Source organism: Neolamprologus multifasciatus, chromosome 16, assembly GCF_963576455.1.
Source record: "Neolamprologus multifasciatus chromosome 16, fNeoMul1.2, whole genome shotgun sequence".
NCBI classification, from domain to species: domain Eukaryota; kingdom Metazoa; phylum Chordata; class Actinopteri; order Cichliformes; family Cichlidae; genus Neolamprologus; species Neolamprologus multifasciatus.
In genome coordinates, this window is record NC_140454.1 from 392458 (window position 1) to 409024 (window position 16567).

At 39.9% G+C, this 16567-nt stretch overlaps 1 protein-coding gene across 1 annotated transcript in view; it reads right to left on the bottom strand.

Moving 5' to 3' along the window:
* Nucleotides 1-14964, bottom strand: part of pde9aa (phosphodiesterase 9aa) — a 27331-nt gene extending 12367 nt beyond the window's left edge. The window contains exons 1-8 of the mRNA XM_085135177.1: nt 14931-14964; nt 14473-14527; nt 11502-11572; nt 3357-3441; nt 2772-2826; nt 2300-2374; nt 1582-1668; nt 1328-1432 (exon numbers count right to left, since the gene is read on the bottom strand). Of these exons, the coding sequence (XP_084991303.1) occupies nt 1328-1432; nt 1582-1668; nt 2300-2374; nt 2772-2826; nt 3357-3441; nt 11502-11523 (429 nt within the window). The 5' untranslated portion in view covers nt 11524-11572; nt 14473-14527; nt 14931-14964. The remainder of the gene's footprint in view (nt 1-1327; nt 1433-1581; nt 1669-2299; nt 2375-2771; nt 2827-3356; nt 3442-11501; nt 11573-14472; nt 14528-14930) is intronic.
* Between the last annotated feature and the right edge of the window lie 1603 nt (nt 14965-16567).

Consider the following 16567-nt stretch of genomic DNA (forward strand, 5'->3'; position numbering starts at 1 on the left):
AGCACAAGAACAAGCTCTGAGTACAAGATCCATAGAGGCTGGGGTCTATCACACCAGGCAAGACCCCAGGTGCAGGCTGTGTAAAGATGCCCCAGAGACAATCCAGCACATAACAGCAGGTTGCAAGATGCTAGCAGGCAAGGCATACATGGAACGCCATAACCAAGTGGCCGGCATAGTGTACAGGAACATCTGTGCCGAGTATAACCTGGAAGTCCCGAGGTCAAAATGGGAAATGCCCCCAAGGGTGGTGGAGAATGACCGAGCTAAGATCCTGTGGGACTTCCAGATACAGAAGGACAAAATGGTGGTGGCTAACCAACCGGACATAGTGGTGGTAGACAAACAGAAGAAGACGGCCGTAGTGATCGATGTAGCTGTTCCGAATGACAGCAACATCAGAAAGAAGGAACACGAGAAGCTGGAGAAATACCAAGGGCTCAGAGAAGAGCTCGAGAGGATGTGGAGGGTGAAGGTATCGGTGGTCCCCGTGGTAATCTGAGCACTAGGTGCGGTGACTCCCAAGCTAGGCGAGTGGCTCCAGCAGATCCCGGGAATAACATCGGAGATCTCTGTCCAGAAGAGCGCAGTCCTGGGAACAGCTAACAGCTACTGCGCAGGTCCCTCAAGCTCCCAGGCCTCTGGTAGAGGACCCGAGCTTGAAGGATAAACCGCCCGCAGGGGCGTGCTGGGTGTTATAGATATAGATATAGATATAGAGATATAGATATATAGATATATAGATATATAGATATATAGATATAGATATATAGATATAGATATATATAGATATAGATATATATAGATATATAGATATATATATAGAGAGAGATATAGATATATATCGATATAGATATATATAGATATAGATATAGAATTATATATAGTTAGTTACACTGCAGTAGGTCTAAGCTGCTGGGTCTATTTATAGACCACTCTGTGTTTAATTAATAATTATTAATCTCTGGCTTCCACAGCCTCCCTGAGCCTGGGTCTGCAGGAGGTTTCTTCCTGTTAAAAGGAAGTCCTTCCCCCATCACCAAAGCACTTACTCATAGGGGCTCATATTGGGGCAACTGTTGCTGCGATTTGGCGCTATATAAATAAAATGTAACTGAACTTAACTGAATTAGATAATTGCAATATAACCATAATACCATAACAAAAAGACAGCATGTCGAGATTACAGAATACAAAGCTATAAAACAAATATAAACAAAATCAGAGAAGCCCTAAATATCCCCAAACTCTAACTCAACGACCCAAGGGCCATGACGGGTAGAGCGGAAGAAAACTCATGTGGTAAAGTCTCTGAGAATCACATTACCTGAAGGCTGCAGAGGCAGATCATGCTGTACATCATCTGGGTGACACAGAAACAGTGGCGGAAGTTGTGGTAGGGGTTATTCCTGTAGTTGTCATGGATACACAGCTACAGTGAGAGAGAAAGCAGCAGTTTCATCACAGAAATTCCCTAAACATAAATATTAGCTTTTGGAAATTATTTCTTTATTTTCTGTTCAGGTAAGGTTTATTTTATGGAAACAAGGTAGAGCCAACTGTACGGGGTCAAGGTCTCACCAGCCATCTTTTCAGCGTGATGGGATTTATATTAAAGTCTCTGACCAAGCCCAGGTCATGGTACATATGTTCCAGACAGCTCAGCATCTGGACAGCAAAGGAGTTTGTTAGTGCAGAGTATAGGATGTTATTTTTGGCTTATTCTTAAAATTCAACAGATGTTACTGTCCTTTAACGATTTTAATATAAAACTAAGTATAAATATATAATTATGTATAATTATATAGTCATTTATATTATTATTATTTTTTAAAAATGAAGTGCATTTGTTTATGTTTTGGATACATTATTATTATTATTATTATTATTATTATTATTATTATTATTATTATTATTATGTTTTCAGGCAGAGGAAAGAATTTTGATCTTAAGTTTTACCATAAAATCTTCAGCTTTGGACCTGATCCAGGGATGTTTACTGTCCTAGCATAACTGACTAAACTTCTGTAAAGCAGGTTACATTGTTGGAAGCATCACAATCAAAATGGGAAAAAGAAAGATTTATTAAACTGCTCATCCCGAGTAAGACACAGTTCTAGTCAGGTGGTGATAACTCTGTGGACTTCTCTTTAAGTGATAACGTCCGTCTACTTTCTTACTTTAAGCCATGACTCAAAAACAAGTGCTAACTAGTTAACAGTCAGAAAATTGTTAAAATCACATTCACTGGCTGATCACCCGTCCTTGATAAATAAAAGAATCAATGTATTAATCTCACCTCATTGGGCTCCCACTGCCAAGCATCAAATGTAGGCAATCTAAGAGCTTCCATTGTCTCCTTAGACAGATGGTACTTGACACACACACACAAAGGACAACAGGACACACAGGAGTCACAAAGAGAAGAAGAGACACATATTGTGGGTGATGTGGGTTCACTGCCTCCACAGGTCTGCTGTGACAGCAAGCACTGCAGGCAGCTGATTTGCAGTTAACCCTGTTTACATCTATCTGGCTTGGGGTGCAGAGTAAGTAAGCATGGATCATAAATACGATCCACACTCATTATACTCTTTACACATTCAAACTAAGAGACATCGACTCTATCCTGATCAGTGTTAATAAAGGTGGCCAATCTCTGAAAATTAGACACATTAAATTTTGTCTTGACAAATTTCGTCTCCATTTGTGGATTTGTGATTTGAGCATTGTGGAGGTGTGACGCACATAAAATGGAGTAAAAGCCTTACTTTGGGGTAAGAGGGGATGCAAGGACTCCGCTTCTTGTTGTCATCCAAAAAATTACTGAAAAAGAAAAAAAACCCATCACAACAGTTTATGTCTGTAATATTAATCATAATACAAAAGACCATTTTATTAGCATAACCTTCATCATTTTCATGAACTCCTAATTATTTCTGTTAGTGTTGCTGCTCCATGACATTAAGTCAGAGGGACAGCTCAGGTTGAGCAAATTGGATATTAAGCAAAAGAGGCAAGTTTGGATGGTTTGTCCTGAAGGAGGACACGCAGATGATTGGTGTGACCATGGAGGATGCTAGGGATCGGGTAGGGAGAAGGAAAATGATCCACTGTGTTGACCTCTGAAGAAAGCAGCTAAAAGAAGAACTGTTGCTGCTACATGTACTACTATTGAGGTTAAATTAGCCAAACAAATTACTCATGGAGAAATAGTAGTTGACTGATTTTATAATGACTGATTAATTGTTTTTAATTGTTCCAATAGTGCATTAACTAACACCATCACTGGGCTTAGCACACTAATACTAATATATCATCTTAAAGGAGCAGAGAATTCATTGTGTTGCCGTTACCTGTTGTTTCTGGATGCAATCTCCTCACGGAGCTTCTTGATGTCATTGCGACATTTCTCAATCTCCATCACCTTCATCCCCTCCACTGCAGACAGAGTTATTCGTTAAAACCATGTCAGACCTGTACCCCAACCGGTCGCAGCAGATGGCCGCCCCTCCCTGAGCCTGGTTCTGCCGGAGGTTTCTTCCTGTTAAAAGGGAGTTTTTCCTTCCCACTGTCACCAAAGTGCTGCTCATAGGGGGTCATATGATTGTTGGGTTTTTCTCTGTATCTATGAAGCGCCTTGAGGCGACTTTTGTTGTGATTTGGCGCTATATAAATAAAATTGAATTGAATTGAATTAAAGTTAGCATTTGCAAGGCATTGTGTACAACACTTAACTTCAGTGACCATTCTTGCTATGAAGGATTGCAGCAACATGCTCAGTCTATGCTATAGTTTACACTGACCTTTATTCATGTGAAGGAGCACAAGCAAAGGAAGAGCATTTCTGAAATAACTGTATCGCTCTCTTTATAACAAAGAGACAGAGCACTAGCAGAGGATGCACTCTCATATCTTTCATGGAGAAATCTTGAGGTGTGTTTTGCCAAAGTGTGATGTTGAGAGGTCATCACAGTCAGGATTTAATGAGGTTTGAACAGCTGTGTTTAAAGCCATAATTCATGGTGTGCTCTTGATGTCCGCCCTGCTGAGTTGTTCTTAGGCTAGAACAGTTTCCTGCTGCTGTTGCATCAAAAACTGGCAAAAACCTTCACTTTGTTCTGAACACATGATCACATCACTAAGATGCCCTCACAGTGCAGAAATCGTGCATCGCAGAGTTAGTGAGCTTCATTAGCTGCTCTGAATAACTACTTTAGCTTTATTTGCAATACAACAGAAAAAAAAAAACAGACACAGTCTTTACTTTTAAACTTTACTTTTTAAGTTTCAAATGCACTTTTTTGAAAAGCTTACAAGCTTACTGGATCACGTAATCTTGAACCCTGTTCTAGTTATGCTTTTATGTTTTGTTTTTTTTTGTTTTGTTTTTGCATGCTATGCTAATAATTCATGTGGAACTTGTACCTTAATATAAAGTGTTAACACACAGTTAATAAAACAGGTGTGATAACTACATTTCCTGATTTACTACTATTTTGTATGTTTGTCGCACTTAAATGTTTAGATTATCAAACAAATGTAAATATTAAAGATAAGCACAAATAAACACAAAATGCACGTTTGTTATCGGGAGATTATAGCCTATAATTATAGCCTTGCTTGAATCACTGCAATCATTGCTAAACAACGACAGAATAAATGTTCCTGCTGGTAATTACTTTAACAATAAACTCCTAGACGTCCTATATTATAAAAGATAAAAGTAAGACGATCACAACATTTATTGATCATATTGCATAACTTTGCATTGCCTGCCAAGACGCCATCAGACAAGCTGGTCAAACTAAGTCTAGCAGCACGGTGAACGAGTCGGCAGCCTCAGAAGAACAAAGTTCCCGCTTGCACTTAATAAAATGGTAGAAGCTTGCTAGAGGAAATGGCATTGGTGCATGACCTTACATTGGATGTTGTGTAAGTATAAAATGACAGCACACACTTTTATACTCTGAACAGGTCAATGTTCAGTAGACTCTAATGATCTCACAAAGTTAACTGCCTCCCAAGGTGGGTTAGCGGACCACACACACAGTGGGGCATCAACTTATCTAATCACAGTATCATTAACTGTAGAGGAACACAACTTCAGACAAAATGCATTGGAGGTGCTCGGTTACCTGTACGCTAATGTGCATGAATGAGGCTGAGCATTACAGTAATCTAATGGTGAGGTCTTTTCTATAGTTTTATGCCTCTATTGCAGAAAGTTGAATTTCAGAAAATCTAACTACATAATTTGACACGACACCGTGATCTGATAAATCTCCGTACAGAAAGAGGTTCATGTCAAACCTGTTTTTAGCCACAGAATTGCTATGACACTTGAGAAAACAGTTCATTTTGCAAAACAGTCTTTTAAGGGGGAAAATAAAAATGAAAAACGTATAAAAACCTGGTTGCATAAATATGCACTCTTAAACTAATACTAATAATGTGTTTTTGCAAAAGGCTGTCAGTAACAATTTCAAATTGTTTCTTTGTTCAATTGTCTTGGGAGAAATTCCCTTGAGAAACAGACGAGAGATGAGAAACTGCAAGTCCTGTGGAGTCACATTAATAAGCTAAACTCGTTTCTGCTCCATATTAATTTAATTCAATTCAATTTTATTTATATAGCGCCAAATCACAACAAAAGTCGCCTCAAGGCGCTTCATAGATACAGAGAAAAACCCAACAATCATACGACCCCCTATGAACAAGCCCTTTGGCGACAGTGGGAAAGAAAAACTCCCTTTTAACAGGAAGAAACCTCCAGCAGAACCAGGCTCAGGGAGGGGTGGGGCCATCTGCTGCGACCGGTTGGGGTGAGAGAAGGAAGACAATTTAGTAAATAGAAATAGGTGTAGTAATAACATCAACATTTTATTAGTATTTAATCAACATTCGCCAAAAGAGTTGTGAGAAACGAGCATATTTTTGCAACATTTCAAAGACTACTTTATAGAAAATGCTATAGTTGTAGTTTATTTACTTCATGTGTAGGTTTTCAGGGTTTTTTCTTGGTTAGTAAGAGAAATCTCTTTTTTGAGCTTGGACAATAGTGTATTAAAGCCACGTTCAGTATCTGAGGTGGAAATGCAAAGCGTGTCACATGAACAATGAGTAAGCTTCCACATCTGAGAGCTCTGGAATATCTTTCATTCTTCCTCACTAAACCCTCGAGGTTCCACGTTGTTTTTAACATTTTGTCCAGGCCAGTCCTCCTGACAGCTGTCTGCTAGCCTCTGTCACCATTTTCTGCCCCAACAAAAGTGTGACTGCGATTCGTTTCTCTTGCCCAATTATCTTTTTTTCCTTTCAGTTACAGATGCCTTCTGTGTGTTATGACTTGCCTGGAGAGGGGCACATTTTCAGATTCTTCTTTTTTTTTCTCTGAGCATATTAGACAGTAAACACTTTAATAAACTCGTAACAGAGAATGACATGACAACTCCATCAATGGAGGAGTAAAACTCAGTAAAAAGTGTAGCCTTATGAGCAGTGTTGGGAAGGTTACTTTTAAAATGTATTCCATTACAGAATACAGAATACATGCCCCAAAATGTATTCTGTAACGTATTCCGTTACGTTACTCAATGAGAGTAACGTATTCTGAATACTTTGGATTACTTAATATATTATCATGCTGTTTACAACTACATGAATGTACTATTGCTGTGATTTATTACTGTTACTGAAGGTCCGCGGCTCCGAACCGTAGTAAAGGGACCTCTGGCTAATACGGTGGGTTCTGTGTCGGGCTCGTAGCCGAAAACTAGCTTTACTTTGTTGTCTGGGTCAACTTTGCTAGCAGAGACAGAGAGAGGCGTTGAAAGGCTGCTCCAACGGGACTTATTGTTTTTGGAGGAAAACACGAACACGGTGTACAGTCGAGTCTTAATAGCTTACTTACAGCTGGGCTCGTCAGGCTCTCTTCTTGGCTGCAGTGGTTATTATTATATTTACATGCTTCCAGCTCCCGTTTCTGCTCGATGACAGCTCGTACTTTTCCTTTATCTCCCTCCCTCGCTCACAGACACATAACGGGTATGGCAGTCCATTCTCCCTGCAGCACGGACTACACTGCCCATGATGCTACATTCTTTAGAGCTATACCTGTAGCATTCTGCCTGTTAGCTTAGCACAACAACAACAAAAAGGCCTCTCTCACCCAGGAAACACGCAGAGAGAGCGTCACCCTGTAACCATGGCAACCGTAACGCTGCCACCTGGAACAGCAGAACGTAGCTGTCAAACAAAACCCAAACAGTCCTGACCCGCCACAATATGAAACAGGGAAGTACCGCCGTGTAATCCATTTATTTCAACAAAGTAACTGTATTCTAAATACCACCTTTTTAAACGGTAACTGTAACGGAATACAGTTACTCATATTTTGTATTTTAAATACGTAACGGCGGTACATGTATTCTGTTACTCCCCAACACTGCTTATGAGCAATTTTTCCAGCTCCATATCAATTAGGTTCTGATATTTCTCTGTGTGTTAAGTCTGATAATGGTGACTCAAATCATAATCATTAAACACAACAATCTGCTCTCCACAAACCAGATGTGGGCTTCTAAATAAATAGAAGTCTGGTTAAAAATAGAGTACAAAATAATGAAGGTCAAAACATAGACACCAAAAACTTTCACACTTTAGTGGAAACCATGGAACTTGGAGGAACACACAAGGCACACAGCAAGAAGAAGGATGTGACAGAACAGAAGCAAACGGAGGTCATCAATACACAAGAGGAGGGCAGAGTGAAGACAACTGGGAACTACAGCTGAACTCAGTCTAGCTAATGAGACAAGGAGACAATAGCTCACAAGAGGACCTATCAAAATAAAACAGGAAGTAATAATCCCCGGCACCAGGACTAAAACATACTAACCTGACAGAACTAAACAGGGAGCACAGAGACAGGGTGCTAGCTAACCAAAGCACAGGGACATAGGGACACAACAATGGGAACAGAAAGGGATACAATCACAGAGACAAGACTAAGATGGACTACACAAAAACAGAAACTAAGATCATCTTCAGAAGAGCACAGAAAACAAAACAAGGGAACAATCTAAAACTCTAAAGTACAAGATATAGAAATAGATCATAAATCATCTCAAATCCTAAAAGAAACCAAATCATGAGACCACAACATAAATGGAAAATTCTGGGACGAAGACCCAGAACCATGACGGTGAAGACACATCGATTTAACTTTGTGCTGAACACTGGGGGAGTCAAGGTCTCTGTCTAAATAAATAAATAAATCTGGGTAAATTTCCAGATGATTAAACATGCAACTATTTTGCTGATAATAACTGAAATGAGTAAAGAAAACCAACAGCCTATTTATAAAAGATAATTCATAATTTTATTGGGGGGGCTATATTGGTTGGGTCTGATTATTGCGGGGGTCATAACCCCCCTAACTCCCCTGGAAATTACGCCCCTGTGGATCCATGAATAGATTTATCAGAACCTGTCTCAGTGGATGAGTGACCGTCATTCTTTAGGAGTGGAAACATCGAGAAAAAAAACGACGGAGCCTTAAACAGGGATTAAGAAGTGAATATAAAATATGTACACTTACAAAATAGTAAGTGTCTACAGCCTTTTGTCATGGTGGAGGCTCGGTTATGGTTTGATTTAATATCTCAGAGGTGTTTTACTGGATTTAGTTTGTCAAGTGTGAGTGCCAGCCAACGGTGTTAGGCCCTCATCTTCCATGACCTAAAGCATATTCTTGGCCCGTGATGTAAAGTGACTTTGACATTCCTGTGCTAGAGTAACTGCCTGTCTCCTGGAATTCCCTCCATGCTGTTGAGACTGTGCTGGGAAAGATGCAGCAAATTTTCTGATAATGATATCTGCTTGAGGCTGTGCTGGCAGACATAAACAAAAATACTTTGAAAGACACAGCAAACCTTCTGGTAATCAGAAAGAATCAGAGTCAGAATCAGAGTTGTGTTTATTGGCCAAGTATATGTGCAGACACATACGAGGAATTTGGTTCCGGTAGATGGTGACTGTTTTGCTCTGTGATCCTGGAGGAGTTGGACTACCAGAATATACAGATGTCCAAGGTTTGCTCTGAAGTATTGCACTCGTCTTGTGCTGGGGTGATGTGTGTGTGTGTGTTCGTTCAGTACCGCGACGGCTTGTCAAAAGAAGCTGGTCCTGGTTTGGATGAATGTGCAGCATCTCCTAGAGGGCTGCAGTTTGAACAGGTGAGATGTAGGATGCTATTTGCATTGCAAATTCTATTTCTTCTGAGCACTGTGAAGTATTGCAGACACTGCTGTGCCTTCCTGATTATGGTGGAGGTGTTTACAGTCCAGGAGAGGTTGGAAGAGATCACGGTGCCCAGGAATGTGAAATCCTCAAGTCTCTCCACAGGGTCATCATTTATGTAGAGGTAAAGGTGGTCTGCTCTGTGTCTTCTGAAGTCCAGGATCATCTCCTGTGTCATTGTGGTGTTCACTGTCTACTCAACATAATGCAGACAGATTCATTACCTCGTCTCTGTGGCAGAGTCATCATCATCATCTGCAAACTTCTCTATGGTCTTGCTGGTGTAAGCAGGTCTGCAGGCTCAACATACACCTTTGTGGGGAGCCAGTGCTCAGCAGAGGAAAGGTGTGGACTGAGTTTGGAAGGTTGCTAAAGATCCAAGAGCAAGTGGGAGGGGGAATCCCAGTTCAGACAGTTTCCTGACCAGGATGTCAAGGCATGAGACAGTGTTTAGTTCTTCTGCATGGGTCTACAACTGTCTTGGTCCGCCCTCTGAAGCAGGTGATATGCTGGATGGCCTGCCACACCTGCCGAGAGGGCGAGAAGGTCCTCAGTTCAACTCCACCATCTGGCCAGGGCCTTTCTCTGTGGATGTTCTCCCCGTTTTGTTTTCTCTGGGTACAGTCCAAATGCAGATAGTGAGATTAGGTTAACTGGTGATTCTAAAGGGTGTCTCTCTCTATGTGTTAGCCCTGTGTGAGGTTGGTGACCTGTTCAGGGTGTACCTTGCCTCTTATACTATAGTAGCTGCAATAGGCTCCAGCCTACCTCTGTTCCCATCCCAAGAAGCTGATCTCAGTGTCCCATTTGTTTAACTTCATCTCTGTCGCTGAAGATGTCTGTGGAAAATTAACTGGAACCACACTGGTCAGGACTTCCTCCCAGAACAGACAACAAATCGATCATCACCGTCTTCCTGTTCCAACATATTTTCCAGGTCAGAAAGTCTGGTTATTTGCTAAACACATTCCTCTCCGCACTGAGTCAAGGGAACTGTCAGTCATAAATCCCGTCACATGCATCTCAAATTACCCAGAAATTAGGGGTGGGGGAAAAAATCGATACTGTGTAGCATTGTGATATTTTGTTTGCTAACAATGTATCGATACAGGGACAGCAGAAATCGATATTTTGTTACAAAAAAGGTTTTTGTGCTCTGACTTCAGAGCATGTTGATCCTTTTTCTGAGCAAGAATCCTGACATTCCTTCACTGTCCAAATGTGTTTAACCTTTTTTATGGCAGCAATAAACATGACAGTTTACTTATTTTAATTTAAGACATGTTTTATTTTAATTAAGTTTAAAACTTTTTTATTTAATGTAAAATTATATTTTGTTTTAATTTACTTTCAAATTCTTCAGTTGCTGAAGGGGCTGCATAGTTTTCATAAACTGCATAGTTCAGAATAGCTATAATTGTACCAGATGGTTGATTCAGTTAAGTTGGACTAGACTGTAATACAAACTGTTCAGTTTGTCAACAATCAAACTGAAATGAGAGAAAGACTGAGTGTGAGACTTTGATATTAGAGAAAATGAATATTGATAAAGTTTACCTTTATGTACAGAATCTGAATATCGCAAAATATTTTAAAAATTGCAATAATATCGTATCGTGGGATGTATGGTGATTCCCACCTCTACCAGAAATATGAACATTTGTAAGTCTTGCAATGTATCGAGGGTTAAACCAGTCTGTTCCAGCCGTCTGTGACCTCTGGCCACTACCTGCCTACTCTGTGATGAGGTTACTGGATGTGTGGCCTGTCTCGTGGACTGGGAGGGGTATAGTCCAGAAGAGAGACCCTGGGTGCCTCGGCCATTCGATTGAATTTATATAGCACCAAATGACAAGAGTGCTGCAAAACACTTTATATTATAAGACAGAGAACCAACAATAATAGAGAGAAAACCAAACAATCATATGACCCCCTTCCTTTTAACAGGAAGAACCCTTCAGCAGAACCTGTTGGAGGTTTGTCTCCCAAATCCAAAACGGGGCTATAAACACATAATGTGTCACTTTCTATGTGACATATATGATCATTGACTTTTCGGTGAGTTGGCTATAAGTCATGAGGATAGTGATGACTAATCAAACACTGTATTCCTTTTTCAAATGTCTTTTATATCCAAGATTAACAGCTGATGACGGAAGACAGTAAATGTGACTGTAGAGTGGTGGGAACAAACTTACGCTCTACTCTCTTTTCCAACATTGTGAGACTGTTGGTGACCTCAGTCTTCAGCTTGTTGATTTTGAATGCCCTGCAGACACATGGAAGTAGGTGGGAAAGAGGAAATGGAGAAGTTGTTAATGAAAATGGAAAGACCAGCATCTGGGACTCTAAACCAAACAATCAAAATCAAATCAACAATTAACAGCTTCTAAAAAAGTCACTAATTAAAGGTGAAAGTCTGTCATGTGTCATGTGTTCATCTTTCCTCTTTTATTTTGAAGAGGTCTGGTGTCTCATGTTCATTGTGTTTAGTTCTACTTCCCCTGTGGCATCATTATGTTCATTCCACCCAGCTGCTTCCACATGTGTTTGCCCTGATCACATCCTGTGTGTCTTTGAGTCTGCATTTATTCCTTGACTGATTGTCTGCTATCCTGCTATGCTCATGCCATGTTTTCCAGGATTTTCATGTACTTATGCCAAGTCTTCACGGTTCATGTTTTCATATTCACTTTCAGGGTTTCTTATGTTTATCCTTAGTTCACAGCAGTTTAATGTAGTGTTTAGTTTTGCTTTTGGCTCTTGTTTTGTACAGTTAAAACCAGCCTGTAGCCTGGAGTTGTACTTACATCTTATGCCATCAGCTTGTCCTCGGTCACAGTTTCCTTCCACATATAGCTTTGCAAATATTGCATAAAAAGCACTTGCAGCAACAAAAACATAATATTCCAGAAACAGGCTTTGCCAATCCGATCAGCTGTTTGTAACACTTCCTACGTCCATCAGCTCGAACTATCGCATGTCCGCCATGACCTGCCTGAAACCGGAAGTGACGTCATTTTGCGTATATGTAGTTTTTTACCATCAGGGCCTCATGAGCCTATACTGGTGTTTTTAAAAGTTATCTTTGACTTTATGACTTTCTGTGTCGTTTCTGGGATGCTTAGGACTCATATTGCACTGCTGGAAATAGTTTATTTTGATGCATATGCTGCTTTTTTGCAAATTTGCATTATACTATTTATTTTCGTTTTTCCTGCAGTGTATAAAAATTGGTGTATTTCAAAAATAAAACTATGAAGACACTCAAAATAAATTTCCTGTGGTGGGAAACTATTTTGTGCAACTTTTTTGTATTTACAGTTTTGAGGGATAAGCCTCTTAAATTTCTCTAACTAGAAATATATGTTAAAAAAACAAAAACGATTTTACATTTTTTTGTAGTTTATTGCACTTTTTTGCAATTTATACAATTACTATGCACTTAATGCAGACATATTATTAAAATTTAGGCTGTAATGGTTGTATTGATGTATATCAACTTGAAATGCTCCCAAAAATGGCTCCACAGCATGTAAAAATATAATATAAGCTCTGGTGGACTTGGTTCTATGGTAGGTCTTAAAGGGTTAATATTAAGCTTATTTTCATGTTTTGTATTGTTTGCTTTTGTGTCCCCTATTCTCCACTCCACACAGTCTCCTGACTGAGACAAAGTCTCCCTTTCAACCTGAAATTACTGATTTAGTAATAGATATAAAATCCACTGTGGTGTCATGAGGACAAATAATTGTGTCATGGTCCAAATACTGATACCTAACTGCACATTCCTGCACTGCTCTACTCCATATATTTACTTCTAATGTCTACAGTAAGTATATCTTCAAAGATTAAGGTGCTTCAAGATTTGGCATGACTGCTCCAAGCCACATAGTTTGACAGTTCATAAAGGAGCGAGGGAGCTCATGGAGAAGCTTAATGATCAATGAACAGTTATGTTTACACATAGTTTTTGTCTTAGTAAGAGCAAGAGTATTTATATTCTTGTGAACGTGTTCACATTAATCTATATCCGTTGTTTATTCATTTTTGGCCTGTCGCTGTATTTTAACTCTTTCAGGTGCCCGTCTTCATACCTCATCTGTCATAAGGAAGCACATGCAGAATGCTACATAGATACATAAACATGTTATTGTATTAAAATGTGACAGTAAGTCAAATAATGTTAAATATTCTTCTGCTAGTCTTACAACACAGCATGTGCAAATTCACTGCTCACAGCAAATTTTATTTTCAGACATGAAGATCCTTTATTTCAGGCACGATCTGATATCGTCGTGTTGGTGTTGTTCCCAGATCAACATAGTAAAGGTTGTTCCAGGATCAACATTGCAAGTGACCAATCAGAATGTTGTGATGTCATACTTTTGCGACTTCGGGAAAAAAACGCCGTAAAACAAAAAACTGTACTTAAGGTGCGAGAAACCACCTTTGTCCGCCGATCAATGGACCCTGACCCTAACACTTTAATAAACGCTAAGCAGAATTGATATTGTCCTTGCAACATTGGAATTTCATAAATGCACGAATGGGTTGGCGTGCCAAAGAATAACGTCACAAGAATGTGATTGGTCACTTGCAATGTTGATCCTGGAACAACATTGCAAGTGACCAAGTGATCAACACCAACACGACGATATCAGATCATCCTTATTTCAGCTTCAGACTGACAAACCACCAAAGCTCTGCTCTACTGCAGGATTACAGCACTAACAACACTGCGTAAATGTTTCATTGGCGTGAAAATGACATGAGAGCAAAAGCAGTAAAAATCATCTGTGGAACAACCAGTAAAAGTTCAAAGAGGCAGATACGGATGAAGAGATACGACGACAACAACAGATAACTAGCAGTAACATTAACAAGTTGCAGCTGCTGTTAACTCGAGGTGGGGTTATAGCCTCGTTGAATTAATACAAAGTAAAGAACATGAAAGAAAAGCCACAGCAGTCATAAAACCGACATTTTCATCATTCTGTTTCAGGTTTTGGAGATACAAGGTTTTCTGTTTTCTGGACAATGCTCTACAAAAACCCCAAGCCAAGCTAATTGAAACAAGAGCTATAAAAGACGCTGTTAGAACAGAGTGTAAAGAAACCATTTACAGTAAATTTAGACTGAAACATACGCACTCACCTATCTGCTTACTTTGAAAACTGCTCTGCTGCTCGCGTCAGTACATTCTGAAAGTGTTCCTCTTTATCTGAAGAGAGAGTAGGCATGGAGCGGTGTTACGTACTACCCCCTCCCACCCCAGCCCTCCCCAGACACACACACACACACACACACACTGAGGGTTTAGTGTAAACAACTTCAGTCCACTCAGGGAGAATATTTCATTGTGAATACAAAATGCAGCGAGAAGAGCTGTGCATGAATATTTAGGATAAATACACACTCTCTCTTTGCGTCATACAGGCACGAACACACAGAGATCGTGTAAACCAGTCACAGAGGCCAAGCAACAAAAGGCAGAGGCAGAACAGATAAATAAAGTGTGTCCTCTTCCCTTTGGCTTAGCTGTTGGTGACTAACATAGTGTTTGAAGACAACAGAGACTTACTGACAGCTTAATGTGTTAACACGCCACTTCTGATTCCTCTTACCGCACAGTGGGAACGAACAGGATGTACAAACAGAGTCCTGTTACTGCCTTAAAGCTCCAGCATTGTGGGCAAAGTTCAAAGCCACAGGCCAATAAACTAAGCGCTACAAGAAATTGTAAAAAAATCCACTCAGGTCAGTGCAGACAGGAGACTTGTTAACAGCATTGCTCTGTGTGCTTAGTTAAACTGTTTCAGCTGAAGTGATTGGAAAGACACCTCAGCTGAAACATGGTGGAGCGTGCATGTCTAGATGAACCCAAACCAGTGTTTAGTGCACAGGTGTCAAACTCCAGGCCTCGAGGGCCAGTGTCCTGCAGGTTTTAGATGTGTCCTTGATCCAACACAGCTGATTTAATGGCTAAATGACCTCCTCAACATGTCTTGAAGTTCTCCAGAGGCCTGGTAATGAACTAATTATTTGATTCAGGTGTGTTGACCCAGGGTGAGATCTAAAACCTGCAGGACACCGGCCCTCGAGGCCTGGAGTTCGACACCCCTGGTTTAGTGTGTGTGAGTGAAAATTCAAACACACTGCTTCATCATCGCGTGGAGACAGTCACAGCTCGCGCCGGCTATGGGTGACAAAAGATGTTAAATGAAAAGATCTTCTGTAACGTTTCATCAACATCTCATGAGCTCACGTGTGAGCACAACAGTAGTTTATTCCAACAGTTTCACATGTGGGCTCAAGTCGCACAAGAAAAGCAAAACTGGCACTTTTTTCACTCGCCTGCTGTGGGACTCAATCTCTCCACAGCACGAAACACTCGTCAGCTACAGCAGCAGAAATGTGACTTAGTGGCCTATTATTATTTTTTTAAGTTCTACTAAAGTGGTTAGTTATTAACACAGGAATAACACACGTGTGACTCCATATTGTAGTGGTTTGCACATTTGCCTAACAGGCAAAGAGTCAGTGGTTTGATTCCAGCCCCAGGTGTTGTGGTAGGAAGGGCGTCTCATATAAAACTCTGCCAAACCACAACAAACAGCTGAAAGCAGCTTTTAAAAAAATCGAATCTGCAGGCAGAATGCACAAGTTTCAACAGCATGTTGCGCACTTTGAGTTGAAGCTGCTTTTTAGCAGTGAAACCTTAGTTTTAAGTGTTTTTATTAGAAAGTTACACATCACTTTGATATGCACAGGAAACTGGACGTATTTGTACTAGATACCTCTTAGGTATCAGTTGTTAAAGCAAAATTGTGGTGTGAGAGGAATTTTATGATGCTTTTGAATTAGAATAGAATAGAATTCAACTTTATTGTCATTGCACATGTCACAAGTACAAGGCAAAGAAATGCAGTTTGCATCTATCCAGAAGTGCATTAGCCATGATATAGATATATTACAAATATATATTACCAATAGTATAGATTAGGGATGCAACGATACCAATTTTTTCAAACCGATACGATACCGATACTTGGATCTGAGTACAAAAAACGATACTTCTACCACACACACACACACACACACACACACAAATGCAATGAATTGGAAGACAGGTTTTATTATATTCCCTGCCGATAAAAAATTAAATCTTAATAAAAATGACCACAAAAAAATTTCAAGTGAAAAATAAGCATTTCTGTCTCCACATTGTAATTTTACAAAATATCACTGAACTATTGGCACT